General features: G+C 41.7%; 1 protein-coding gene across 1 annotated transcript in view; it reads right to left on the bottom strand.

Annotated features, from left to right (window-relative positions):
• LOC140481011 (centrosomal protein of 63 kDa-like) overlaps positions 1–24,617 on the bottom strand; it is a 49,739-nt gene extending 25,122 nt beyond the window's left edge. Inside the window, exons 1-5 of the mRNA XM_072576620.1 lie at positions 24,559–24,617; positions 23,521–23,635; positions 22,513–22,710; positions 18,411–18,497; positions 8,508–8,713 (exon numbers count right to left, since the gene is read on the bottom strand). Coding sequence (XP_072432721.1) covers positions 8,508–8,713; positions 18,411–18,497; positions 22,513–22,710; positions 23,521–23,635; positions 24,559–24,593 — 641 coding nt within the window. The 5' untranslated portion in view covers positions 24,594–24,617. The remainder of the gene's footprint in view (positions 1–8,507; positions 8,714–18,410; positions 18,498–22,512; positions 22,711–23,520; positions 23,636–24,558) is intronic.
• Between the last annotated feature and the right edge of the window lie 2,129 nt (positions 24,618–26,746).

Below are 26,746 nucleotides of genomic sequence, written 5' to 3'. Positions count from 1 at the left end.
AGGTATCTACCAACATTTATGTATCTGCCATCTATGTGCTGATTCTTAACTAGGGCAGGCAGCTTGGCTTAGGAGTTTTACAGAAGGTCATCAGCTATGGTGTAGGTTATAAAAGCCATGTGGGGATTCAAGATGGTGGCAACCCATAGGTCTGCTTTGCTGAGCTCTGCATCAGAACCCAGACAAAGTGAGGCACTCACCTTCCCTTTACTGTCCAATTTTTTTGAAAATAGCTATTTCCTGACCCTTGGAACTACTTAGCACCAATTCTGTACAGTTTGGTGCAGTTTAGAAGATAACTAAGGGGAAAGGAGCACATCAGGCAGGGACGTCCCCGCAGCAATGGACAGACCCAGGCCATGGTGCTGGCCTCTGCGACCACCCCAGAGACTCACCTGCAGAGCGGAGCCTGATCTTGGAGTTCGCAAAACTTCGAGAGAAGATCAATTTGTTAATGGGAGAGACCCAAGCCAGGCTGGAATCGATCTCGGTCATGCTACAGAGGCATGACCTGGAGATCTAGCATCTTGGGCAGCGTGTCGGGGAGGTGTAGAAACGGGTCGTGGCTTCCGAGACCGCAGGCATATCCTCAGTGGATCGGGTTCAGGGCCTGGAATGTCGAGTGCAGGTCTTAGAGGAGCAGGTCGACGACCTTGAAGTAGTCCGGGTGCAGGTAAAGCATGCCCATCAGATTGCAGTGTGCAGGCCCAGATCAGCCCAGTTCTAGTGCGACTCCAGCATTATAGAGACAAACAAATGATGCTGAAAGCCTCTAGAGCACTTTGGAAAGATCCCCAGGCTATGGAATATAAAAGATCACGAATCATGCTTTTTCAGGACTTTTCCCCAGTCGTGGTTCACAAGAGGAAGGCCTTTGATGAGGTAAAAAGGCGGCTGAGGGACCTGAATATCCAATATTCCATTAGATATCGGGCGATACTGTGTTTCAGCCATGGAGGGTCTGTGTTCAACTTTGATTCATTGGAAAAGGCAAAGGACGTCTTGTTTAATTTAAAATAGACTGACTGGCTTGAATTATATGGACAACTATTTTATTCTGCTTTTATTCTCTGTAATTTGCCTGGTTTACCTCATCGGGAGGTGGTCTTGGTCTTTTTAATATATGTCAGGGTCATAATTATCTCTCGTTTTTTTTGTGCCCTCTCCCCACACTTCCCCTCCCCCTTATCCTTTGTTTGGATGGGGGGAGAGGTGGTGGGGTGAAGCAGGGAGAGGGTTTTTTTGTTCTACCAGGAGTGCCTTGGAATACAGTATGGAGGGAACTGGTTGGGTGCCCACTTTTAACTTTCTTGTCATCAGATATTGATTTTTTTTCCCTTCCTTTGTGTTGTTTGGAGCAGGAGTATGGCTTCAGCTCGAAGAAGTCATGGGATTAATGTGTGCTATGAGTGCCCCCTGTGGACAAAGGGGAAAGTCTCCTTTCAGTTATGTTTTATGCTGTTAAGTTGTAGAAGTAGGTATGAGAAGTTTTGATTTAGTAGTTTTAGAAGTAGCACTTTTAAACTTATACAAACTGTTTTTGGTTTCCATTTGGTGTGCTATGAGTGGGGTTCTTCCTCCCGGGGGAGGGGGGTGGGGCGCGGTCTGGCTAGCCATTCGTTTAAATGGTGCACCTGTAATGTTAAGGGGTGTCACTCACCAATTAAGAGATAAAAGATACTGTCAAGCCTTAGAAAAGAGAGGGTCGATGTAGCCTTGTTACAAGAAACACACTTAACCGATAAGGCGCATTTGAAGTTGCAACGGGGAGGATTTGGCCAGGTGTTTTTCTCATCTTTTAATTCGAAAAGTAGAGGAGTTGCTATTCTCATCCAGAAGAACCTCTCGTTTCAAATGCTAGGCCAAATTAAAGATGAACCTGGGCAAATCATAATACTTAAAGCTTTAGTACATGGAGAGGAATATGGGATTCCGAATGTATGTTGTCCCCCGGCACATCCCTTTAAATTCGTAATGGATGCATTCTCTAGATTGATGGCCCTTAGGGCATGTCATACAATTATAGGGGGAGACTTTAACTGCATTATTGACTCTGAGGTGGACAGGATGCCTTGGGCCTTGCAGGTATGTCTCTGTAATTCAGGCAGTAGGTGGACTTGAATAAGGAACTGGGGTTGGTGGATATATGGAGATGTCTTTACCTTTTTTACCTTTTGTTTTTAACCCACATAAGTGCTGTTCCATCTACCTTTTTGAACTCGGTACTGTCCTGCAGATAGGGAACGTAGCATTTTCTGATCATGCGGCAGTGTATATGGAGGTGAAGGCTGGAGGTGGTGGGGTGGATTCCCGGCACTGGCGCGTGGACCCTTTCCTCCTGAAAGTTAGCAAGTTTATAGATTTTTTTTTGCAGGAGTTTACATTTTTTGGGATATCAATTCAGGCATGGCCAGCAACACATCGGTGCTGCAGAAGACCATCAAGGCCTATGCATGGGGTTTGATTATTTCTGAGTCTGCGACCTGGAAATGACAGAGGGGAGAACAGCAACATTTGCTCGAGGCTTGTCTGAAGGCAGCTGAGTTAGCATACTTTGATAGGCCTCTAAAACTAAATTGCAGCAGATTACAGCCTTTAGGGTTACTTTGAATGCTGCATTTACCCAAACAGCAAAGAGGGAAATCTCTTTTGCGACACAGAGATTATTTGAGTTCGGTGATAAAATGGGTAGATACCTAGCGCTGAAAATGTGTTGCTGGAAAAGCACAGCAGGTCAGACAGCATCCAAGGAGCAGGAGAATCGACATTTCGGGCATGACCCCTTCTTCAGGAATAAGGAAAGTGTGTCCAGCAGGCTAAGATAAAAGGTAGGGAGGAGGGACTTGGGGGAGGGGCGTTGGAAATGCGATAGGTGGAAGGAGGTCAAGGTGAGGGTGATATGCCGGAGTGGGGGTGGGATCGGAGAGGTCAGGAAGAAGATTGCAGGTTAGGAAGGCGGTGCATAGTTCGAGGGTTGGGACTGAGACAAGGTGGGGGGAGGGGAAATGAGGAAACTGAAGAAATCTGAGTTCATCCCTTGTGGTTGGAGGGTTCCTAGGCAGAAGTTGAGGCGCTCTTCCTCCAGCCGTCGTGTTGCTATGGTCTGGTGAGGGAGGAGTCCAAGGACCTGCATGTCCTTGGTGGAGTGGGAGGGGAAGTTGAAGTGTTGAGCCACGGGGTGGTTGGGTTGGTTGGTCCGGGTGTCCCAGAGGTGTTCTATGAAACGTTCCGCAAGTAGGCAGCCTGTCTCCCCAATATAGTGGAGGCCACATCGGGTGCAGCAGATGCAGTAAATGATGTGTGTGGAGGTGCAGGTGAATTGTGGGGCCTTGGAGGGAAGTAAAGGGGGAGGTGAAGGCGCAAGTTTTGCATTTCTTGCGGTTGCAGGGGAAGGTGCCGGGAGTGGAGGTTGGGTTGGTGGGGGGTGTGGACCTGACGAGGGAGTCACGGAGAGAGTGGTCTTTTTGGAACGCTGATAGGGGAAGGGAGGGAAATATATCCCTGGTGGTGGGGTCCGTTTGGAGGTGGCGGAAATGACGACGGATGATACGCTGTATATGGAAGTTGGTGGGGTGGTAGGTGAGGACCAGTGGGGTTCTGTCCTGGTGGCGATTGGAGGGGCGGGGCTCAAGGGCGGAGGAGCAGGAAGTGGGGGAGATGCGGTGGACGGCATCGTCGATCACGTCTGGGGGGAAATTGCGGTCTTTGAAGAAGGAGGCCATCTGGGTTGTACGGTATTGGAACTGGTCCTCCTGGGAGCAGATGCGACGGAGACGAAGGAATTGGGAATATGGGATGGCGTTTTTACAGGTGGCAGGGTGGGAGGAGGTGTAGTCTAGGTAGCTGTGGGAGTCAGTCGGTTTATAGTAAATGTCCGTGTTGATTCGGTCGCCCGAGATAGAAATGGAAATGTCTAGGAAGTGGAAGGAGGAGTCTGAGATGGTCCAGGGTGAATTTGAGGTCAGGGTGGAAGGTGTTGGTAAAGTGGATGAACTGTTTAACCTCCTCATGGGAGCACAAGGCAGTGCCAATACAGTCATCGATGTAGCGGAGGAAAAGGTGGGGGGTGGTGCCAGTGTAGCTACGGAAGATGGACTAGCGTCCTTGGCCAGGAAGAAGAATGCCCCCCAAGCTATTACATCCATCAGAGAGAGTGCTGGTAGATTAGGACAGCATTTAGAAAGTTTTAGTTTCAGCTGTATCAGTTGGAGGGCTGTGAGGACAGAATGATGAAGATGGAGTCCTTTTTTAAGACCTTGGACCTTTCGGGTGTAACCTCAGAGCAGAGATCCTTTTTGAGTGACCCCCTGACAATTCAGGGAGTACACGAGGTGGTGAGGCTGCTCCAGAGTGGCAAAGCGCCTGGACCAGATGGATTTCAAAGTGAGTTTTATAAGGAGTTTATAGTCAAGCTGGCTGGGCCACTCTTGGATATGTACAATTACTCATTCGGTCAGGGCTGCCTCCCTGATAAGAGAAGCAAATATTTCTCTTATCCTTAAGAAAAGAAAAGCCCCAGAAGATTGCACTTTGTACAGGCCCATAATGATCATTGAACGTGGATTTTAAAATCCTGTTGAAAATCCTAGCATTAAGACTGGAGAGGGTATTGCCTCTTATTGTAAAGGTGGACCAGACGGGTTTTATTAAGGGTCATAGGTCTACCAAAAATATTAGAAGAGTATTAAATATGATCCAAGTATGTCAGCAAAGAGCGATTCCAGGTTTGGTAGTCTCCCTGGATGCAGAGAAAGCATGTGATTGGGTGGAATAGCCATTCCTCTTCTATGTCATGGAACGGTTTAGTCTCGGAGAGGTTTTTAACCAAATGGGTGGTAATGCTGTATAGTGATCTGAAAGCAACGGGTCTCACGAATGGTATAAGGTTTAATGTAGGCTTAATAAGGTTTAATGGTATAAGGTTTAATATAATAGTTTAATGTAGGCAGAGGCTGCTGTCAAAGGTGCCCTCTCTCACCACTACTATTTACATTGGTGATCGAGCCGCTGGCGAAAGTTATCCGGATGGATCCCAATGTAATTGCCCCAGAGGTAGGGTCAGGCAGGCATAAAATCACCCTCTACGCAGATGATATCCTTCTCTTTTTAACCAATCCAATGACTTCTGTGCCCCACTTAATACAAGTGATTAATCTATTTGGTTTGTTTTCAGGGTATAAGATTAATTTCATGAAATCAGAGGCCATGCCTGTGGGAGGTCTTACTAGTATATCCAACTTTGGGGATGGAACCCGTTTCCCCTTCCTGTGGTCACGGGGAGGTTTTCTGTATTTAGGCATTTTTATTACCCCAGTTTTCGATCAGTTATATAAAGCCAATTATGAGCAGCTGTTCGAGAAAATCAGGCAGGACCTTCGATGCCGAGAAGATCTTCTGGAATCTTAGCTGAACAGAATAGCTCTGCTTAAGATAAAGGTTCTTCCTCGCTTATTATATCCCATGAATGCTCCCTTAGATGCTCCTAACGCAACACTGCACATGCTTTACAGCTGGCTTGGATCTTTTATTTCGCATCATTGGCAGCCTCTTATTAAGCTGGATAAATTGCAGCTTAATCTGCAGGAGGGGCTGTCTAGATTTTCCAGACTTTAGGGGATACCAATTGAGTTCTTTGTTATCCTATGTGGCTGAATGGGCCTGGCACAATCCAAGATCAATCTGGCTAGGCATTTGAGGCCTCCCAGGCAAAATGCCCTCTCATTAATTTGTTGTTTATGGCCAAGATGAGAACTGTTATGGATCACTGTAAAAACCCAATTATCCTAAACACAGTTAAAGCATGGAGAATGTTGCGGCAGGGCGAGGGCAATTTACAAAAAAAAAATTCCCCTTTTTAATCCATAGTGGGAATGTTGGGATTCTGGCTGGGTTTGGTGGACTCTGGCTTTAAGGTCTGGGAGTCTAGAGGAATCTCCTATTTGGGAGATTTATTTGATAGGGAGGTCATGATGTCCTTTGAACAGCTGATTCAGAAGTTTAAGCTACCTAAGAAAGATCTCTTTCATTAATTCCAGGTTAGAGACTTTGTACAAAAAAAAACTACATTGATGGTTAATCGCTACAGGTCAGACATGGAGGGGAGAATGCTCCAATCTACAGGTGCCCTCTCAGTTAGCACTCTCTATCACTTATTAGGTAGTAATGTCTCGAAGGACATTGAACGGCTATATAAAACCTGGACTCAAGAATTAGGGGTGGAAATCTCCTCACAGATATTGGAGGATATCTGGGAAAACATTAGGAAGATCTCAATTTGTAATAGGACCCAGGCTATTCAACTGAAGGTCCTCCATAGGGCTCACCTGGCACCAGAACGGCTTGCGAAATTGAAGACAAGAGTCCCTAATTGCAAAATGGAGGTTGGTACCCTTACTCACTGCTTGTAGTCATGCCAGAAGATCCACAGGTATTGGGATGACATAGCGAGGGCTTTGGTAAAAGTTTTGGGAACTGAGGTTAGCTTGGATCTGGTATCCCTCCTTTTGGGTCTCCCAAATCTTCCCTCCCTGGATGTGCATGGGAAGAAATTGTTTAATATTCTTTCTTTCTGCGCGAGGAAGAACATTCTAATGAGCTGGGTGTTGGAGAATCCCCAGGACTCTCAAGTTGGCATAGGATTGTCATGAAACATATTCCCCTGGACTACCTTACGAATATGGTGCACCAGAAAATGGATTTGTTTTACAGAACATTGTGGCCCTTTTTGAATTATATTGATGTAGATGTATTGGCTATATTATTCAGGGCCTTTGTTTAACAGTGAAGACTGTATTGGCCGGTTTGGGGGCCCTTGGGAGGAAGAATCCCGAACAAATACGGGTTTACTTACTTTTGCTCCCTGTGGTGGGTAGCTGTGATAAGATTGCGCTGAGTGTAGTAATTTAATTGAATATCATTTAAGTTACCTTGTTATAACTTGGCTTAATTTTACTTCATCTGTTTATTTTTTCTTCTTGCTTATTGGTTATTTATTGAACTGTAGCTTTTATAAACTTTTTTGTGTTTCTGTAGTCTGTGGAGTAAAGTAGTAGTTTGTTTTCTATTATTGCTATTATATTATAAAGTTGTCATACTGTTTTGTATTGGTTTTGTAATAAACCTAAAATCTTTTTTTCAAAAAAAAATTTATTAAAAAAAAAAGCCTAGTGAAAAGCCCATAAGAGGCTCAATGACCTCTTAGGATCTGTCAAGATGAATGCATAAGCATCACAGAAAAGGACATTTTTCACAGCATGGAAAAGTATGATGAGTGTTTGTTGGATTGTACAAGGTGGCACATAGAAGACCTGCCATATTGCATTGCAACAGAGGATTCTAGTTTTTTTTTGGAGTGCATGGATAATGCTTGGGATTGCGGTTATGAACGGATCTATTATTTTGCAAGAATTGTTAAGAAGTTTATTAGCTAACAACTGACGCTTTGGGCAGACAATTGAAAGCATGATTTTCCACAGAGATTCATTTCAACATCTCTTTTCCTTTGCAAGGGAAAAGGGCATGGATGGTATTTTTTTTTTAAATCAAAGACCAAAAAAGCACCTGCTTGGTTGGGGTTAATCGAAATTTTAAAACTGTCACTTGTCTATTAATTTACATATGGTGGGCAGGTTGATTTTTCAACACCCAGCCACCCTCTAGATTATGATGCAGGATTGGAAAGTTGGTGAGCTAGTCACCTTACCTGAATTTGTCTCTCCACACTGGAGACACAACTGACAGAGCATCTAATATCAAGTTCCTTAAGGTATCTTACCTTTTCAAAGGGTATAGCTACTTAGCCTCTCCAGGCCGTGAAGTTTTTGTAATATTTGAGCTGTGTTGAGGAAGAGCACGAACTTGAATTTGAAAGCATGAATTGTGTTTTATTGTACATGTGAACTGAATTAGTGTTCAGAAGTGTAATAATTGGACTGAATGATCAAGACAAGAGCGGTGCTCCAAAAGTGAGTGCATTCAATTAAACCTGTTGGACTATAACCTGGTGTTGTGTGATTTTTAACTTTTTTCTTTCCTGAAGAAGGGCTTATGCCTGAAGTGTTGATTCTCCTGCTCCTTGGATGCTGCCTGGTCTGCTGTGTTTTTCCAGCACCATATTTTTCAAGTCTGGTACTCCAGCATCTGCAGTCCTCATTTTCTCCTGATTTTTAACTTTGTACACCCCAGTCCAACACCGGCATCTCGAAATCATTCCACCAATCTTCTCAGGTTGATGGAAAGAATTATTAAATTTATCCGAGAATGACAAATACCCTTCTACAATTAATATGAAAACGCTAAAGATGATTCTGCATTTCCTAAATAAGATAACATTTAGAAATCACACTTAAAACCATGCAAATTTCTGTAGCAGTGAGCATTGCACAATGCTGAAATGCAATGATCCGCAAAAATGTGAACTTTACTGTCAGAAAGGAATTTGCATTTTCAAAGACTTATTGTGCTAATTCATAATAACTGCAACAAAATCCTAGAAACATTGACATTACCTGTCTTCATGTTCTTTCATCTCCGATACAGCCTGTTGTGTATGACGAAGAGCTGCCTCATACTTCTCCTGGCTAGCCTTGGAGGACATTTCCAGCTCTGCTCGTAGTTTGACCAAGTCTTTCCGTAACTGTTTGTTATCATTCCCCAATTTACTAATAGAGGCCATGTAAGCATTCTGCATCTCCTTAACTTGATAATCTTCTATCTGCAAAAGACGTAAAGGTACTGAAATACTATCAATCCTAAGAATGCTTAGTCAATAATAGGAAGAAAGTATTGTATTGATCTTACATTGTAAAGTTCTAAATTGCAATTTTTCATGGAACATGTGAAGGAAATAATTACATTTATATCTGATATTAGTTTGTTATTTATTTCAATAACCTATGTTCACAAACTCAAGCTCCTAAATTTAGACAGTGGGAAGATTAACACCTATTAAAACTGCAAAATAACACAAAAGCACAAAACATACACAAGTACATGGATTACAATATAATATTATCAAACAAAGTTATGACACTTTGAGTTAACAGTTTATTATCAGCTGATGTATTCAAGCAGATTTAGAGGTATGGAATTGGGCTTTGCATTATGATTCTCATCCAATGATTTTTTTAAAACCAGATCAAGGAAATACAACAGTGGAATATGATGTATAGACATATTGTCATATTTGCAGAACTTTGCAATTTTCCAGTGATGGATCTTCTGCACAATTTATGCATAGTATTATCGCAGCAGATGTTATTAACTAGACAAGTCTGATTCTGATCAGGAATCTGGATTGATAAATCATATTTTGTTTTGGTTTTAACAAAATGGTCGCTCATTAAACTATAAGCACAAAATGCTGCAGATTTTGCTTTCACAATAAGCCAGAAATTTATAACAAGAATAGTGCAGATATAATAGAATAATCTAACTATCTATTTATAAGACAAATTCAAAGATTTTAAACACAGGAAAATATAATCATCAGTCCTAAAACATTCCTTTATCAAGTGAAAAGAAACAAAACACCCTCTCGGCACATACTCAAAGCAACACTCCTGGTACTGTAGTCAAAACACCGCTTGTATAATACTCACACGAGTATTCCCATATCTAACATTTAGGTAGGTGCAAATCATTTGAAATTTCAATTTTTAAAGGAATTGTGATAGCTTTTGGAGCTCCCATACAGTTGAGTTTCATTACACTCAACATAAATACCCACTTCTGAGTTTTTATCTGGTTTGGAACCAACACTTAACTCTTCACACTAAGGATCTAATTCACTGTATTCTTCTCTTCTTGGGAGTACCATTCTTTAGTGGGCGGCACGGTGGCACAGTGGTTAGCACTGCTGCCTCACAGCGCCTGAGACCCAGGTTCAATTCCTGCCTCAGGCGACTGACTGTGTGGAGTTTGCACGTTCTCCCTGTGTCTGCGTGGGTTTCCTCTGGTTGCTCCGGTTTCCTCCCATAGTCCAAAGATGTGCAGGTTAGGTGAATTGGCCATGTTAAATTGCCCTTAGTGTTAGGTAAGGGGTAAATGTAGGTGTATGGGTGGGTTGCGCTTCGGCGGGTCGGTGTGGACTTGTTGGCCCGAAGGGCCTGTTTCCACACTGTAATGTAATGTAATCTAATCTAATCTTTACGGCCATCTTGATACAAGGTCTTCTCAGTGCTAAAACTCTTATCAAAAGTGAAAAAGAGAATGATAATGATAGTTTTTAAATAAGGGAATGATAGTTTCTCTTACCCTGCCAAGGGCACCTGCCCCAAGTTTAAAAATAGATTTCAGAACTCTCTATCAAACCTTAGAGAACCCTGTATTTATCATGCTGGGTTGCAAGCGATCTAAATAAACAAAAATCTACTAGTGCACAAACCCATTCACTCTACAGCCAAATTTTAAAAGAAATTACCATGGTTATGGAAATACTTGCAAGTTAATAATTAACTTCAAAGTCACAGTAAAACCTACCAGTTACTAGCTCGACCCCAGAAATTCAAGCTTGCAGCAATTAAAAGGAACAATTATACATATCAATCCCTATGCTTATTTTGCATTATACACATATGAGAAGGTGCATGTTTATTCCTTACATGAGAGAAATAGCTAATTGCATATGATGAATACTAAGGGGATGAGATTCAGATTTATAGTTCCAGTAGAGACAGAGCTACATAAGGTTCTACTGTATTAATCATCTTTAGAATCTTTTAAACCTAAATCTTATTTCCTCTTATTTTTCCTCCGATCTCTGCAGCAGCCCTCAGCATATAGTGTTGGACCTCAGAACGTGCCAGCCTACAAAACCTGGTCAGTTCTTTGTACTGGAAGACCAACAAGATTCAAGTAGACCAAAGAGCATCTCGGCTGGCAAATGATCAATGTTAATTGATGTATTAATCAGAGTCAAATAGTTAAAGGCCTGATTTCCTACACAGGGAAACCCAGTATTCCTTGCACAGTATGAGTTGCAAAGATCTTTTGAGTGTAGGATAGCTTTCTGATGGGTGCTAATATATTGCATTTCCAGGTGGCTGGACTGCTTTCTTCATCCTGGCTACTGCGCCAACGCTAGCAAATGCCACTAATGTGTACAGGTATTGAAGCCAGCTATATTGATATACTAAAGTGGTAGAAAATACAAAGCCAGCTATAATGGCTTCAAACTTTCTGCCACTTATAGTAGTGTACTGACAGTGTGACCTGGCTTTTTCTCTGAGAGCTGTTATTGACACTGAAGTTACATTAGCTCCATAATCCCCTTAGACAGCCCAGTTTTTGAGAAATCAGTTCTTCTTTTTAAAGGTAGTACTGCTCATTGACAAGGCCAAGGATTGAAATTTTTCAGAAGCTGGCCTTTCTGACTGGGCAGTTAGAAATCTGATCAAAGCCTTCTATTAAGATGTGTTAGAGAAAAAGCAAGGTCATAATATTAACACACCAGTTTTAACACACCAGTCAGAGATAGGAGAAAAGAGGAAGTCGTTGAGTGTGCACATCGATACAGATGAACCACCCAGCAACCACGTAGACACTGGAAATGATAATGGCAGAAACAGCAAAGTCCTCTTTACTAACATCTGAGGGTTAGTGCCAAAACTGGGAGAACTGTCTCACAGACTAGTCAATCTTCAGCTTGACACAGGCGTATTCACGGAATTATACCTATAGACAATGTCACAATCACCACCATCACTATACATGGAAATGTCCTGTGCCACCAGGAGGACACACCCAGCAGAGATGGTGGCATGGTGGGATAGTCAGGAGGGAGTTGCTCTGGGAAGTTGTCCACATCGACTTCGGACCCCATGAACTCTTATGACTTCAAGTTAAAGAGGGACATGGAGACCTCCTGCTGACTTCCCCGTATGTCCTCCCTAAGGTGATGAATCCGTACCTATCAATACTGAACAACACTTGAATGAAGCACTAAGGGTGACAATTGCACAAAATGTACTCTGGGTGGGGGATTTCAATGTCCACCACCAAGACTGACTTGGCAGCAGCACTACTGATTGAGTTGGTCGCATTCTAAAGGACATAGCTGCTAGACTGAGTCTGTGGAAGGTAGTGAGGGAACTAACAAGAGAGAAAAACATACTCAACCTCATCCTGACCAATCTGTAGGTGTATCAGTCCATGGCAGTACCCTTAAGAGTGACCTCTGCACAGTACTCAGTCATAGAGATGTACAGCATGGCAACAGACCCTTCTGTCCAACCCGTCCATGCTGACCAAATATCCCAACCTAATCTAGTCTCACCTGCCAGCACCCGGCCCATATCCCTCCAAACCCTTCCTATTCATATACCCATCCAAATGCCTCTTAAATGTTGCAATTGTACCAGCCTTCACCACTTCCTCTGGCAGCTCATTCCATACACATACCACCTTGTGTGAAAAAGTTGCCCCCTAGGTCTCGGTTATATCTTTCCCCACTCACCCTAAATCTATGCCCTCTAGTTCTGGACTGCCCGACCCCAGGGAAAAGACTTTGCCTATTTACCCTACCAATGCCCCTCATAATCAGCTTTCGAAAGTTCTTGCCTAATACCGTCAAAATGGGCTTTTCTCCAATTTAGAACTTCAACTTTTAGATCTGGTCTATCCTTTTCCATCACTATTTAAAACAAATAAAATTATGGCTGCTAGCCCTAAAGTGCTCCCCCACTGACACCTCAGTCACCTGCCTGCCTTATTTCCCAAGAGTAGGTCAAGTTTTGCACCTTCTCTAGTAGGTACATCCATATACTGAATCAGAAAATTGTCTATCCCTTTCTATCCTTCCTGTAGCATTTGTATCCTAGAACATTAAGCTGTCAGCCCTGCCCACCCCGAGCCATGTTTCTGTAATTGCTATGATATCCTAGTCCCATATTTCAAACCATGTCCCGAGTTCATCTGCCTTCCCTGTTAGGCCTTGCATTGAAATAAATGCAGTTTAATTTATTAGCCCTACCTTGTACCTGCCTGCCCTGACTGTTTGACTCACTTCTGTTCTCAACTGTACCAGTCTCAGATTGGTCTCTTACCTCACTACATCTCTGGGTCCCACCTCCCCACCCCCCACCCCCCCCCACCCCCCCAACCTTACTAATTTAAATCCTCCCGAGCAGCTCTAGCAAATTTCCCTGCCAGTATATAAGTCCCCTTCCAATTTTGTGGAGACAAATTCCCACCTTCACATTGAGAATGTGTTGCTTGGCACTATAAAAGGGACAGACTTTGAATGGATCTTGCAACTTGCTGTGGACTATCAACAGTAGAATGGTACTCCAACACAAGCTGCAACCTTATGATTTGGCATATCCCCCACTCAACCATTAAAATCAAACCGGGAGAGTGTAGGAGAACATGCCAGGAGTAACTCCAGGCATACCTGAAGATGAGGCGTCGACCTAGTGAAACTCCCAAACAGGACCACATGCATGCCAAACAGCATAATTAGCAAGTGATAAACAGACCTAAGTGATCTCACAACCAACAGATCAGGTCTAAGCTCTGCATTCCTGCCACATTGTATTGTGAATGGTGGTGGACGATTAAACTACTCACTGGAGGAGGAATCTCTACAAATATCCCCATCCTCAATAATGGAAGTGTCCAACATACAAGTGCAAAACTTCAGCCAGACGTGCAAAGTGGATGATCCATCTTGGCCTCCTCCAGCATTCCTCAGCAATAAAGATACCAGTTTTTAGCTAATTCGATTTGCTCCATATGACATTTGGAAGTATTGGATACTGGAAAGGTTTTGGACCCTGACAACATTCCACCAACCTACTGAAAACTTGTGCTCCAGAACTTGCTGCTCCCCTAGCCAAGCTCTTCCATCTATTTGAATGTGGAAAGTTGCCCAGGTATGCTTTATACACATTTAGAATGACAAATCCAAATTGGCCAATTTGTGCTCCATCAGTGTACTTTTGATCCTCCATGAAGTGATGGAAGGTGTCACCTACAGTGTCATCAAGTAGCACTTACTCAGCAATAACCTGGTCACATGACGGTCAGTTGCATTCCGCCAGGGCCACTCGGCTCCTGACCTGCTATACTCCAGAGGGGAGGTGAGAGTGACAGCCCTTGGTATCAAGACCACATTCAACCACTTGCGGCATCAAAGAAGCCCTGGCAAAACTGAAATCAATGGGCATCAAGGGGCAGATTTTGTGCTGGTTTGAGTCATACCTGGTACATAGGAAGGTGTTGTGATCATTGGGGGTCAGTCATCACAAGTCATCCAGGACATCACTGCAGGACTTCCTCAGGAGGTCCAAACATCTTCAGTGGTTTCATCATAACCTTTCCTCCAAAATAATGCCAGAAGTAGGGAATGTTTGCTGATGATTGCACAACATTCAGCATTTTTGCAACTCCTCAGATACTGAAGCAGTCCATGCTCAATTCAGTTACCAGTCCAGGTTTATCCTGATATCCTTGCCATTGCCATGCCCACAGTGTTTACATGTTTCACTTGCTGCACTGAGAAAGTCATCTCAGACACTCAATGGGCTTGTTCTACCTGATTGGTAGGGTTGAGCAAGTCGGGAGATTTGAATGTCCCCTGAGACTTTGTCACTTCCTGGTGTTTGCTGGGGATCACACAAAACTCAATCTTTTTTGGTTGTAGTTTGCTGCTTCCATTGGTTTGGGGTTGTGAGGGTCTTCTTTGGCTTATTATTGATTTATTAAAGTGTTTTAGTGTTCTTTTCTGGTGTCCTCTTTCTTGTCATTCCTCATCCACAGAGGATCAGCCACTCTCTAGTTCACTTCAGATGAAAGCCGCCTCTTGCCATTGGCTTTAGAGTTGATTTTCCACCTTTATAACTCATCTTCGTTGATTTCCCCAATTATCGTTTCCAGCCTATCTGATCACTTTCCTGAAAACACCTCTTCAATATCTTGTTGCTTCTGGGGAGGGGGCTCTGGAGATATAGTGTCAGTGTTTGACAGTTTACGGTCACATCTTTTGCCCTTCTTCAGTGTCTGTCAATGTTATGCTTTTCCAACTGGAGGATTTGGAGAAAGGGAAATGCTGATCCACTTTGTAGCAGCCAAGCTTGTACCCCCTTCTTAGTTTCTAACCATCTAGGTGTTACACAGCAAGCATTTCAGGCACTGGATGTAGGTTTGCTCACTGAACTTGGAGCGAGCAAACCTATATCCAAAACCTCAACCTGAGCTACAAATCTTCTCTAAACTCACCAGCATTTCAGGCAGTTTTTGTATCCATGGCTTGCCATGTACATATTGTAATTAGTTACTCTGTAATACTTTGCCTGGTGACTTCCCTGGGGTTGAGGTTCCTGCAGATGTCAAAGCAATAGTTGTCTACTGAATTAACAGATTTGATGTGTGTGTTACATTCTGGGTTGCCTTGCATCAACTATGTAGCTACAGTTTTCCCTGATGGCAAAGCTAGAGAGAGGGTGAGAAATGGCTCACATGCCCTCTACCTCCACTTTGATTTGCTGCTCCAAATCCTGAAGATCCTTGATCTCAGTGCTATGCTAACTACCTCAAGTTACCTGGCAATGCTCTGCTAAATTCAAGCCAGATACTTTCATGCTCATCAATAGTAATATAACTCTGACTAGCAAGCCAACCAATGCTACTCCTATCCTGGTGAGAATGCTCAGAATTCTGCTGTATGCTGACCTCTTGAGATCCTTATTTGAGTTTTCTGCAGCGTTCACAAGATCGCTCTCCAAGGGGTTGGTACATAAATCATCCTTTCTCCTTGATGTGGTTACAACCATACATGTCTGGTGACTCATCAGGTTCTGAATCTATGCTACCCAAAAAGATTTACAGCCATCAGTTCTGATTATGGAATTGCTAACAGTTAGGATGCTTCTTCATGAACACTCGAATATTTCTCTCACTCCCTCTCTGGGATTGTAGTGGCAGGAGGCAGTTCTTGGCTCTTTGATAGCAACATTGAGCTGTAGCAAGTGGGTATAGAGAGGGAAACAAGATGTTTACGTTGATACTAACTATGACTTGCTCAAAATGCCACATATCAATGAATTGGAAGTAGAGACAGGCATAAAGCAGCAACATTCTGCTATCTCTATTGCTCTGAAAATATCAAACACTATGACAACTGGCCACATGTAGCCATCTACTCTAAAGGGATCAGGAGATGCAGAAATATTTGTCACTTAGTTTTTCATTATATGGTGTGTCACTGTGACCTGCAAGAGAGGAGGGTAATTGAAGTGACTGTATAGTGACTACATTGACGTTTGGGTTATGTATTTGCCACAGCTGCATTGCTGGAGGAAAGTGGAGGCCGAGAGGCTGGTAGCATTGACAGATGGGTCTGTATGAAATTGAATATCCATTGCAGTGGATGTTAAGTACAAGTCCTGAATTCCTTGGGATGCTAATGGCTGCATTACTGCAGGTTTGTGAAGTATTAAATAATGTGAAAGGCTAATAAGGATTTAGGATGTCAAGTGAAGATGCTTTCACTAACCTTGATCACCGTGCAAAATCATTAGACTTCATGTGACACTAGAATTGACTCCCTGACGACTTGATCCTAATCCCAGAGGGTGGTCCTTGAGGGCCTCCTTGCCTAACCCCCGCGCTACAATGATTTTCTTGTCTCTCTCTCTACAATTACATTCACAGCATCCATGATCTGAGAACCCTTTCTCTGTACTGTTATTCAATTTTTTTGTTTATAAACACAGGAATACTATTTAGTAGCCACCTCCTACAATACAGCACAAATTCCCATTATGAGGGACAGACAGCTTTTAAGAGCAGAATATCAGGTGGAGCACATTGTCTCTACAAATGTTGCTTGCTGCCATGTGCATATTACAATTAGTTACTCTGTACTGCTTTGCCTGGTGACTTCCCTTGGGTTGAAGTTCTTGCAGATGTCAGAGTGACAGTTGTCTACTGAATTAACAAATTTGATGTGTATGTGTTACATTCTGGGTTGCCTTGCCTCAACTATGTAGCTGCGATTTTCCCTGTTGGCAAAGCTAGAGAGAGGGTGAAAAATGGCTCACATGCCTCTCCCTCCACTTTGATTTGCTGTGCCAAATCCTGAAGATCCTTGATCTCAGTGCTATGCTAACTACCTCAAGTTACCTGGCAATGCCTTCTGCTAAATTTCTTTCTTGCTGTATGCAGCAGTCTTGCAGGTAAGCGGCACTTCATTACAATCATAAAAAGGAAATGGAAGCAGCAAATGTATGCGCTCCTACCTCTATCTGAACTGGCCTGAGCAGGCTACAAATTGCGACTGTGTTTCAAAAAATGTAGTAATCTAATTTTTAATGCAAAGTATTTCTTTTTTAGATCCACATGCCAGAATTCACTAGTCATTGATCTGGAGCAAAACTAAAAATCATTGGACAACTAAAGCATAGTAAGCCTTTAGAAAGTGTTGCTCTACACTGAAGCAAAACACAGAAGCAAAACAAACAGAAGCAAGACAGGGGATAAAAATTTCTGAAAAACTATTTTGCACAGTCTGTATGCATCCTAATCATGTATCAGACCATCCTTCTCCACAACTTTGTCCAAAGCCTCCAAATGAAATTTTGACACTGTGAAGAACTACAGCTGCTTGAAATCTGAAACAAAAATGGAAATAGCTGGAGAAACTCAGCAAAGTCACCGCTTCAGGTCCAGTGACCCTACTTCAGAATGGTTCTGAAAAAGGTTCACTGAACTAGAAATCTTGACCCTGCTTTCTCTTCACAAATATTGCCAGACCTGCTGAGTTTCCCTCACTATTTACATTATCATACCAAATTTTACTTTAGTTTTGGCAAGCCTTCTAATTAAAAATAAGCCGTGACTGTCCAGATGCTTGAAGTGAGCACATGTAGATAAATGAGGCAGCTTGGAGTCACTCAGGCTTGCAACTCACAGGGAATGAGGGGCAGATCATAAAAAGGACAGAACCGTGCTCAAAGCAAAGGTACACCATTTTATTGAAGCCACAAATATTGATTATATTTTTAGAAATTGATTACATATCAATCCCTATTTTTAGAAGTAAATGTGAAAAAATAAACAAAGTTATGCAATGACAGAGTTTGTCAATAATTGATAACTTTGAATTTACTGATTTAACCTATACTATCATAACAGATTACAAAATGTGTGCATGGTGCTTTGTCTCAAGAAGAATTAAAAGTTGGCTACTAAATCAGTCATAGCCTACTATCTCACCTCCAGGAGTCAGATCCACAGTGGTACTTACATCTATTTTTCTAGTTATTTAACACACATCATCAAAAAAGGACTAAACAAATACATTTTTGATACAAATTAAATTTTTCTTTTATTCTCATATTCAAGCAAATTCTATTTATTTTTAAAAATGCACTCTACAATATTGCAATTTTTCACATTTCACTTCAACTTACCAATGGTAGTCTGCCCTCCAGAGCTTGCAAAGTTTTCTTCAACTGTTGGTTCTCTGCTTTAAGAGATCCAAGCTGCTCTTTAGCCACCTGTAAATTCATACAAATCTCAAGTCATACACAGCCTCATTACATAAGCATGAGAATTTAAGAATTCTTAAAATTATGTTTACTTAAAATGAGAAGTGGATTATTTTCACATTTCAGAGCACTTGTGTTAGCATCAGCATTCTCAGTGACAGTACAGTTCAAAATCTTCCTTGTTATGCATTTTATTGCTTCATACTCCCATGTTAAAATAACACCCTTCAACACAAAGTGATGAATAGCTGCCAACTACATTTATTAATGGTTACAAATAAAAAGTAAGCATTACTATATTTTAAAAATTAATAACATCGACATATTGACATCTAATATTTTATAAACGTTGACTCATATTAACATTTGTTTGCTGAATGATCTAATACAAACATCAGTTAAGCTGCTCTCCTATTGTTCAGAACCAGTTTGGTTATTTAGTGCACTACAAAAAATAGATCTCTTCACAGTGAGAAGAGACTTCAAACAGTATTTCCTCAACAACTGCAAGGCAAAATTTTAAACCAGGAAGTCTCCATCTCTCTCTCAAAATACTTACTTTTCAACATTTAATGGTAAGGTCCTGGGGAGTGTTGCTTAACAAAGAGACCTTGGAGTTCAAATTCATAGATCCTTGAAAGTGGAGTTGGAGGGAGATAGGATAGTGAAGAAGGCATTTGAAATACTTGCCTTTATTGGTCAGTGCATTGAGTATAGGGGTTGGAAAGTCATATTAAGGCCGTACAGGACATTAGTTAGGCCACTTTTGGAATATTGTGTGCAATTCTGGTCTCTGTGCTACAGGAAGGATATTGTAAAACTTAAAAGGGGTCAGAAAAGATTTACAAGGATGTAACATCATAGTACTCGGAATTACAATGTTGTGGCCATGGAGACTTGAATCTCACAGGGGCAGGAATGGTTGCAAGATTTTCCAGGGTTTAGTTATTCTAAAAAGAACGGGGCGGGGAAGTAGCATTGTTAATGAGAGATTGCATCACAGGTGCAGAAAAGAAGGTTGTTAAGGAGGGTTTGTCTACTGAGTCAGTATGAGTGGAAGTCAGTAACAGGAAAGGAACAGTCACTTTATTAGGTGTTTTCTACAGACCCTCCCAGAAGCAACAGCAAAATGGAAGAACAGATTGGACAACAGATTTTGGAAAGGTGCAGATGTAACAGAGTTGTTGTTATGGGTGACTTCAACTTCCCCAGTATTTATTGGAACTTCCTTAGTACAGATAGTCTGAATGGAGCCGATTGTCAGGTGTGTCCAAGAGGGATTCCTGACTCAATATGTAGATAGGCCAACTGGGGGGGGGGGGGGAAGCCATATTGGATTTTGTGCTCGGCAATGAGCCAGGCCAGGTGTCAGATCTCTCCATGGGAGAGCATTCAGTGACAGTGACTAAGCTGCCTCATCTTTACCATAGCCATGGAGAGGGATAGGTACAGACGGTATGGGAAGGTATTGAATTGGGGAAGGAGAAATTATTAGAAAGGATCTGTGGAGTATAAATTGGAAACAATTCTTCTCTGGGAAAGGCACAAAAGAAATGTAGAGGCTGTTTAAGGAGCACTTGTTGCTAGTGTTGGATAACTTTATTTCACTGAGACAGGCAAGGAATGCTAAGATGAAGGAGCCTTAGATGACAAGAGCAGAGGAGCCTCTTGTCCAAAGGAAGAAGGAAGCTTACATAAGGCTGAGGAAGCAAGGATCCAGCACAGCTTTAGACGATTACAGGGTAGTTAGGAAAGAACTCAAAAATGAACTGAGGAGAGCTAGGAGGGGGCACGAAAACCCTTGGCGGGAAGGATTGGGGAAAGCCCAAAGGCATTCTACACATGTGAGAGGAATAAGAGAATGATCAGAGAGAGGGTAGAATTGATCATCAATTGTGGAAGGAACTAATGCCTGGAGTCTGAAGATGTAGGGGAGGCCCTAAATGGATTTTTTGCTTCAGTATTCACTAGAGTTGAGAGTGAGAACATAGTAGACCAGGTTAATAGGCTTGAACAGATTGATGTGGATGTGCTGGAAACTCTGGGAAGCATCAAGATAGATTAGTCCCCAGGGCCTGACTAGATTTATCCAAGGTTATTACAGGAAGTGAGGAATGAGATTGCTGTGCTTCTGGCGATGATCTTTGCATCCTCACTCTTCACAAGAGTCATACTGGATGATTGGAGGGAGGTGAATGTTGTTCCTTTGTTCAAGAAAGGGAATAGGGAAATATCTGGGAATTACAGACCAGTCAGTCTTATGTCTGTGGTAAGCAAGGTACTGGAAAGGATTAAGAGGTAGGATTTATGACTATTTCTAAAAACATAGTTTGATTAAAGAAAGTCAGCATTGCTTTGTGAGGTGCAAGTCATGCCTCACAAGCCTTATTGAATTCTTTGAAGACATGACAAGACAAGTTGATGAAGGTCGAGCAGTGGATGTGGTGTAAATGGATATCAATAAGGCATTTCAGAAGATTCCCCATGGTCGGCTCATTCAGAAAGTTAGGCGGTATGGATACAGAGAAATTTGACTGTCTGGATATAGAATTGGCTGGCCGAAAGAAGATAGCCAGTGGTAGTAGATGGAAAGTATTCTGCCTTGGAGGTCGGTAACCAGTGGGTCCTGCAGGGATCTGTTCTTGGCCCTCTGCTTTTTGTAGTTTTTTATAAATGACTTGGATGAAGAAGTGGAGGAGTGGGTTAGTAAGTTTGCTGATGACACAAAGGTTGGTGGTATTGTAGATAGTGTCGAGGGCTGTTGCAGGCTACACCATGACATAGACAGGATGCAGAGCTTGGCTGAGAAGTGACAGGTGGAGTTCAACCTGAATAAATGTGAAGTGATTCATTTTGGAAGGTCAAATTTGAATGCTGAATACACGGTTAAAGAAAGGATTCTTGGCAATGTGGAGGAACAGTGGGATCTTGGTGTCCATGTACACAGATCCCTCTAAGTTGCCACCCAAGTTGATAGGGTTGTTAAGACAACATATGGTGTTTTGGCTTTCAATAACAGGGGGATTGAATTTAAGAGCTCTATAAAACCCTGGTGAGACCACACTTAGAATAGTTCTGGATGGATGTAGATGCTTTAGAGAGGGTACAGAGGAAATTTACCAGGATGCTGCCTGGATTGGAGGGCTTGTCTTAAGAAGAGAAGTGGTTTGAGCTAGGCTTTTCACACTGGAGGAGGAGGAAGAGAGGTGACTTGATAGTACAAGGTATAGATAGAGTAGATAGCCAGAGATTTTTTCCCCAGGGCAGAAACGGCTGACACGAGGAGTCATAATTTTAAGGTGATTGGAGGAAGGTATACAGGAGATGTCAAAGGTAGGTTTTTTACACAGAGAGTGTAAGTACATACTGTTCTATGTATGTTGGAGAGTTTGAGCTGCAGGAAGAGACGGAGTAGGCTGGGGGCTATTTTCCCTGGAGGGTCCGTTTCTGTGCTGTACAACTCTGTGCACTTGATATAAAAAACAAACAGCCAGAGGGATTTTATATCTTCCTCTTTTTTTATTATCAACTGCAAATTATTTCTATCTTTCCTGACAGCACAGAGAAAAAAGGAAAACAAGGAATAAATAAATAATAAAACCAGTGACCAATACTGGTTATGCAAATTCACAGTCTCAAACATGCAAAATGTGAGATTAGAAAATAAATTCGTTAGTGTGTAAATTTGCAAGACTACAGGGAATAGGTGGAGCTGTGGGACAAGCAGAGTTTTTCTTCCAGAGAATGTTACAACCGTTATGGCCGAATGGCCTCTTTCCATGCTAGAACCTGCTTGTTTTTTTTAACTGTGAAGACATATATTTTACAGTAGGTATAAAATCCACCATTCTTCTTGTACAACCTGTTTCAAGAGCTAACTTAGTCATAGAAAAATGTATTGAACTCACTAAACTAAACTAAAACTCAAAGATGTTCCCTAACCCTCATATTATAATTAAAGAATTAATTTTTAAGATTAGTTAACTGATCCACTTATATATTTGTTCTATATAAATTCACACACCCGATATTCCACCAATATTTGTTCTCTTTTCTCCAGCTCAGTTTTGAGTTGCTTTTCCAGATAAGCAGCTTTCTCTGTGACAGTTGCTATGGTGATTTCTTTTTTATTAAGTTCTGTAGTCAGGTTGGAGACCTCTGCTCTAATTCCCACCATCTCAGAGCAATGTGACTGCTCCTTCTGACTCAGACAGTCCCTCAACTGCAAGAGAATACAACAAAATAAATATTTGAAATATTTTTGTGATCAAGTGACATGGTTATATCTTTTAAGTTAGAGCCAAAGAATTCAAGTAGCTATACGTCATTGCTTCTCAGATAGAATATAATGATAACGGAGATAATACACTTACTGGACTAAGAATTTGTAAATAGAAGGCCCTTTAAAACATTGTTTTTACTCAGTTAGGGATTTTAAACAAAAATGTTAGAAGAGGAATAAAGATTTTTTCTGTCCAATGCAGTAAAAAAAGTCATGGCAGTCAATAGCTTTGTGATTCTGTGGCGTGCCAAAGTGAGACTACACCAAATAAAGCAGAAAGGATGGACATGTTAGTCATTTTCAGTCCTTTATTACTCTATGCCTACCCAATGTTCATTTTAACAAAATAAATATGTTATGATTTGAGACTTTAAGAGTTGAAAAGATGTAGCATAACAATTAATCAATAACATTGCATGATAGGCTAATGAATGTGCAAAATAGCATTTTCCCTTAAAACTGATTTATTTTGAGCAAACCTTGAAGAATGTTATCGCTGTTTCATAGTATTAAAGTATAGTGAAAAAATTAACTACAGGAGGTTACTTTGGAATTCCTATTTTTATCTTAAGTAACCTCCTGTTCTTTAGTGCTAGACTGAACTAAAGAACTAAAGAAAACTGGCAATGATGCTATAAGGAACGTAGTACAAAATTGTAACTTTTCACAGCTATGTGTTCAGACTGAATAATATAACATCTAATAATGTTCTAAATTTGTGCTACTTTAGAACCTATGGTACTGACATACTTTATTGACTTCCTTGTTCCCTTCCACATGCTCGTTCTGCAATCTCTGTAACTCCTCCTCTTTTCTGGTGAGTTCATCATTCTGCTGCATGCAATATGTACGAGATAAATCAAGCCTAAGGAAAAACAATTCACAGCTTCATCTCCAGGTGCAGCTTCACATAAATACTTAAAATGATGGCTAAAATTAATTTATTTGGGAAGGAACAAATCTTCCTGGTTCATGTACTTGTGACATTGCAACTTAAATAACTGCCTTAAATGGATCAATTTTATCAACATTCAGAGAGAAGAACAAGTTCTACATAAATACCAGCAAAGTTTTGAGTTTACAACAATAAAATAATAGATCTGAACTGAACATTACAACACTTAAAAAAAAACTTAATGAAAACTGAAGTTTTACTGTTTCTGATTCTTACCTTAGAGATGGGAACAAGATATATATGGCAATAGGCAAAATGAAAAACATGCTCTGGTTTTAGTACACAACACTATTTTTCATAAAATTTCTAGTATGGAAATTCATAGATTTGCCATTTGGCCCATCAAGCCTGCTGTACCAAATGCAACCCATGTAATGTAATAATGGACTGAGGAGTACATGAGAATGGGTGACTATGCTAAAAGCAATCAATAACATAACAGGAGTTGGTGTGGTTGGGTAAAAAGCATGGAAGGATGGAATCAGACTCTAAAGTAGTTGAAGTATACTTTGAGCCAGAGATGCCATAGGATCCCCAAATGGAAATATAGATGTTGTTCTTTGAGCTTCCACTGAAGCTTGATGGAATACTGCAGCAGGTCTGTGACAGAAATGTTGGTCAGGGAATATGGTGGTGTGTTGAAGTGGCAGGCAGTGGAAGCTCAGGGTCAGTTTTTTAAAAATTCAATGTGTCTAGATTGGAACCATTAGAATCAATTTTAATGGTCTTTGAAGGTTTTAATTTTACTGTGCTACAAATACACAAGATAGGAAGGTTGGCTTAATTAAGTAGTCCATTTTATTTAGAACTATTTCAGTCAGCTTTTTACTTACTCTGCATTTAACCTCAGGATGTCTGACTGCAGCATTGTTTCAGTCTTACTGCTGGCCTGAAGATCTTTCAATGAGTTTTCAGATTCCATTTTAAAATAAGTTAGCTCATCGGTCATCAAATTTAGTGATTTATTTTCCATTAACCTGCTGAGAAAGAAGTTAAAAATCAGCAAATTATAAAAGAAAATGTCTTGCCTTTATAAAGTGCCTTGTATAACCTCAGAATGTACTAATGTGCTTTACAACAATAATTAAAAGTGCAGTCATTGTTATAATTTAAAATATCAATAAAGGAGTCAGAATCCTACAGTACAGAAATGGACACTTCTGTCAAACTCATCCATGCCGACCAGTTTTCCCAAACTAAACTAGTCCCATTTGCCTACATTTGGCTCAAATCCCTCTAAACATTCTTATTCACGTACTTGTCCAAATATCTGTTGAAAGGTGGCCCAGCGGTTAGCACTGCTGCCTCACAGCACTAGGGACCCAGGTTTGAATCCAGCCTTGGACAAGTGTCTGTGTGGAGTTTGCACATTCTCTCCATATCTGCGTGGGTTTCCTCTGGGTGCTCAGGGTTCCTCCCACAGTCCAAAGAAGTGCAGGTTAGGTAAAATGACCGTGCTAAATTGCCCACGGTGTTCAGGGATGTGTAGGTTAGGTGTATCAGTCAGGGGGAAAAGTAGGGGAATGGGTCTGGGAGGGATACTCTTTGGAGGGTCAGTGCGGACTTAGAGTCATAGAGATGTACAGCATGGAAACAGATAATTCAGTCCAACCCGTCCATGCCGAGCACTATCCCAACCCAATCTAGTCCCACCTGCCAGCATCCACCCCATATCCCTCCAAACCCTTCCTATTCATATACCCATCCAAATGCTTCTTAAATATTGCAATTGTACCAGCCTCCACCACTTCCTCTGGCAGCTCATTCCATACACATACCACCCTCTGTGTGAAAACGTTGCCCCGTAGGTTCTCTTTTATATCTTTCTCCTCTCACCTTAAACCTATGCCCTCTAGTTCTGGACTCACCGACCCCAGGGAAAAGACTTTGCCTATTTACCCTATCCACGCCCCTAATTATTCTGTAAACCTCTATAAGGTCACCCCTCAGTGTCCGACGTTCCAGGGAAAACAGCCCTAGCCTGTTCAGCCTCTCTCCATAGCTCAAATCCTCCAACCCTGACAACAGTCTTGTAAATCTTTTCTGAATGCTTTCAAGTTTCACAACATCTTTCCTATAGGAAGGAGACCAGAATTGCATGCAATATTCCAACAGTGGCCTAACCAATGTCCTGTACAGCTGCAACATGACCTCCCAACTCCTGTACTCAATACTCTGACCATATCAAACGCCTTCTTCACTATCCTATCTACCTGTGACTCCACTTTCAAGGAGCTATGAGCCTGCACTCCAAGGTCTCTTTGTTCAGCAACACTCCCCAGGACCTTACCATTAAGTGGATAAGTCCTGCTAAGATTTGCTTTCTCAAAATGCAGAATTTCGCATTTATCTGAATTAAACTCTATCTGTCACTTCTCAGCCCATTGACCCATCTGGTCAAGATCTTGTTGTAATCTGAGGTAACCTGCTTCGCTGTCCACTACACCTCCAATGTTGTTGTCACCTGCAAACTTATTAACTGTACCTCTTATGCTCGCATCCAAATCATTTATGTAAATACCAAAAAGTAGAGGACCCAGTCCCGAAGCTTGTGGCACTCCACTGGTCACAGGCCTCCAGTCTGAAAATTAACCCTCCACCACCACCCTCTGTCTTCTAACTTTAGCCAGTTCTGTATCCAAATGGCTAGTTCTCCCTGTATTCTATAAGATCTAACCTTGCTAATCAGTCTCCCATGGGGAACCTTGTCAAATGCCTTACTGAAATCCATGTAAATCACATCTACCGCTCTGCCCTCATCAATCCTCTTTGTTACTTCCTCAAAAAACTCAATGGCTTGTTTCCACACTGTAGGGATTTTATGATTATTCGATGCCTGTCTCCGGCAATTTATTCCACATATGAACCATGCTCTGAGAGAAAAAGTTGCTCCCAGGTCCAGCGGTGGGTATCCCAAACTCACTGCCGATAAGGGTGGTAGAGGCAGAAACCCTCATAACATTTTCGTAGCTTTTAAAAATGCACTGTGGGTTAAGTGCTGGGAAATGAGACAAGAACAAT

Source organism: Chiloscyllium punctatum, chromosome 9 (genome assembly GCF_047496795.1).
Source record: "Chiloscyllium punctatum isolate Juve2018m chromosome 9, sChiPun1.3, whole genome shotgun sequence".
In the NCBI taxonomy this organism is placed as follows: domain Eukaryota; kingdom Metazoa; phylum Chordata; class Chondrichthyes; order Orectolobiformes; family Hemiscylliidae; genus Chiloscyllium; species Chiloscyllium punctatum.
Note: the sequence above shows the minus strand (reverse complement) of the source record. Positions and strands in the feature narration are given on the sequence as shown.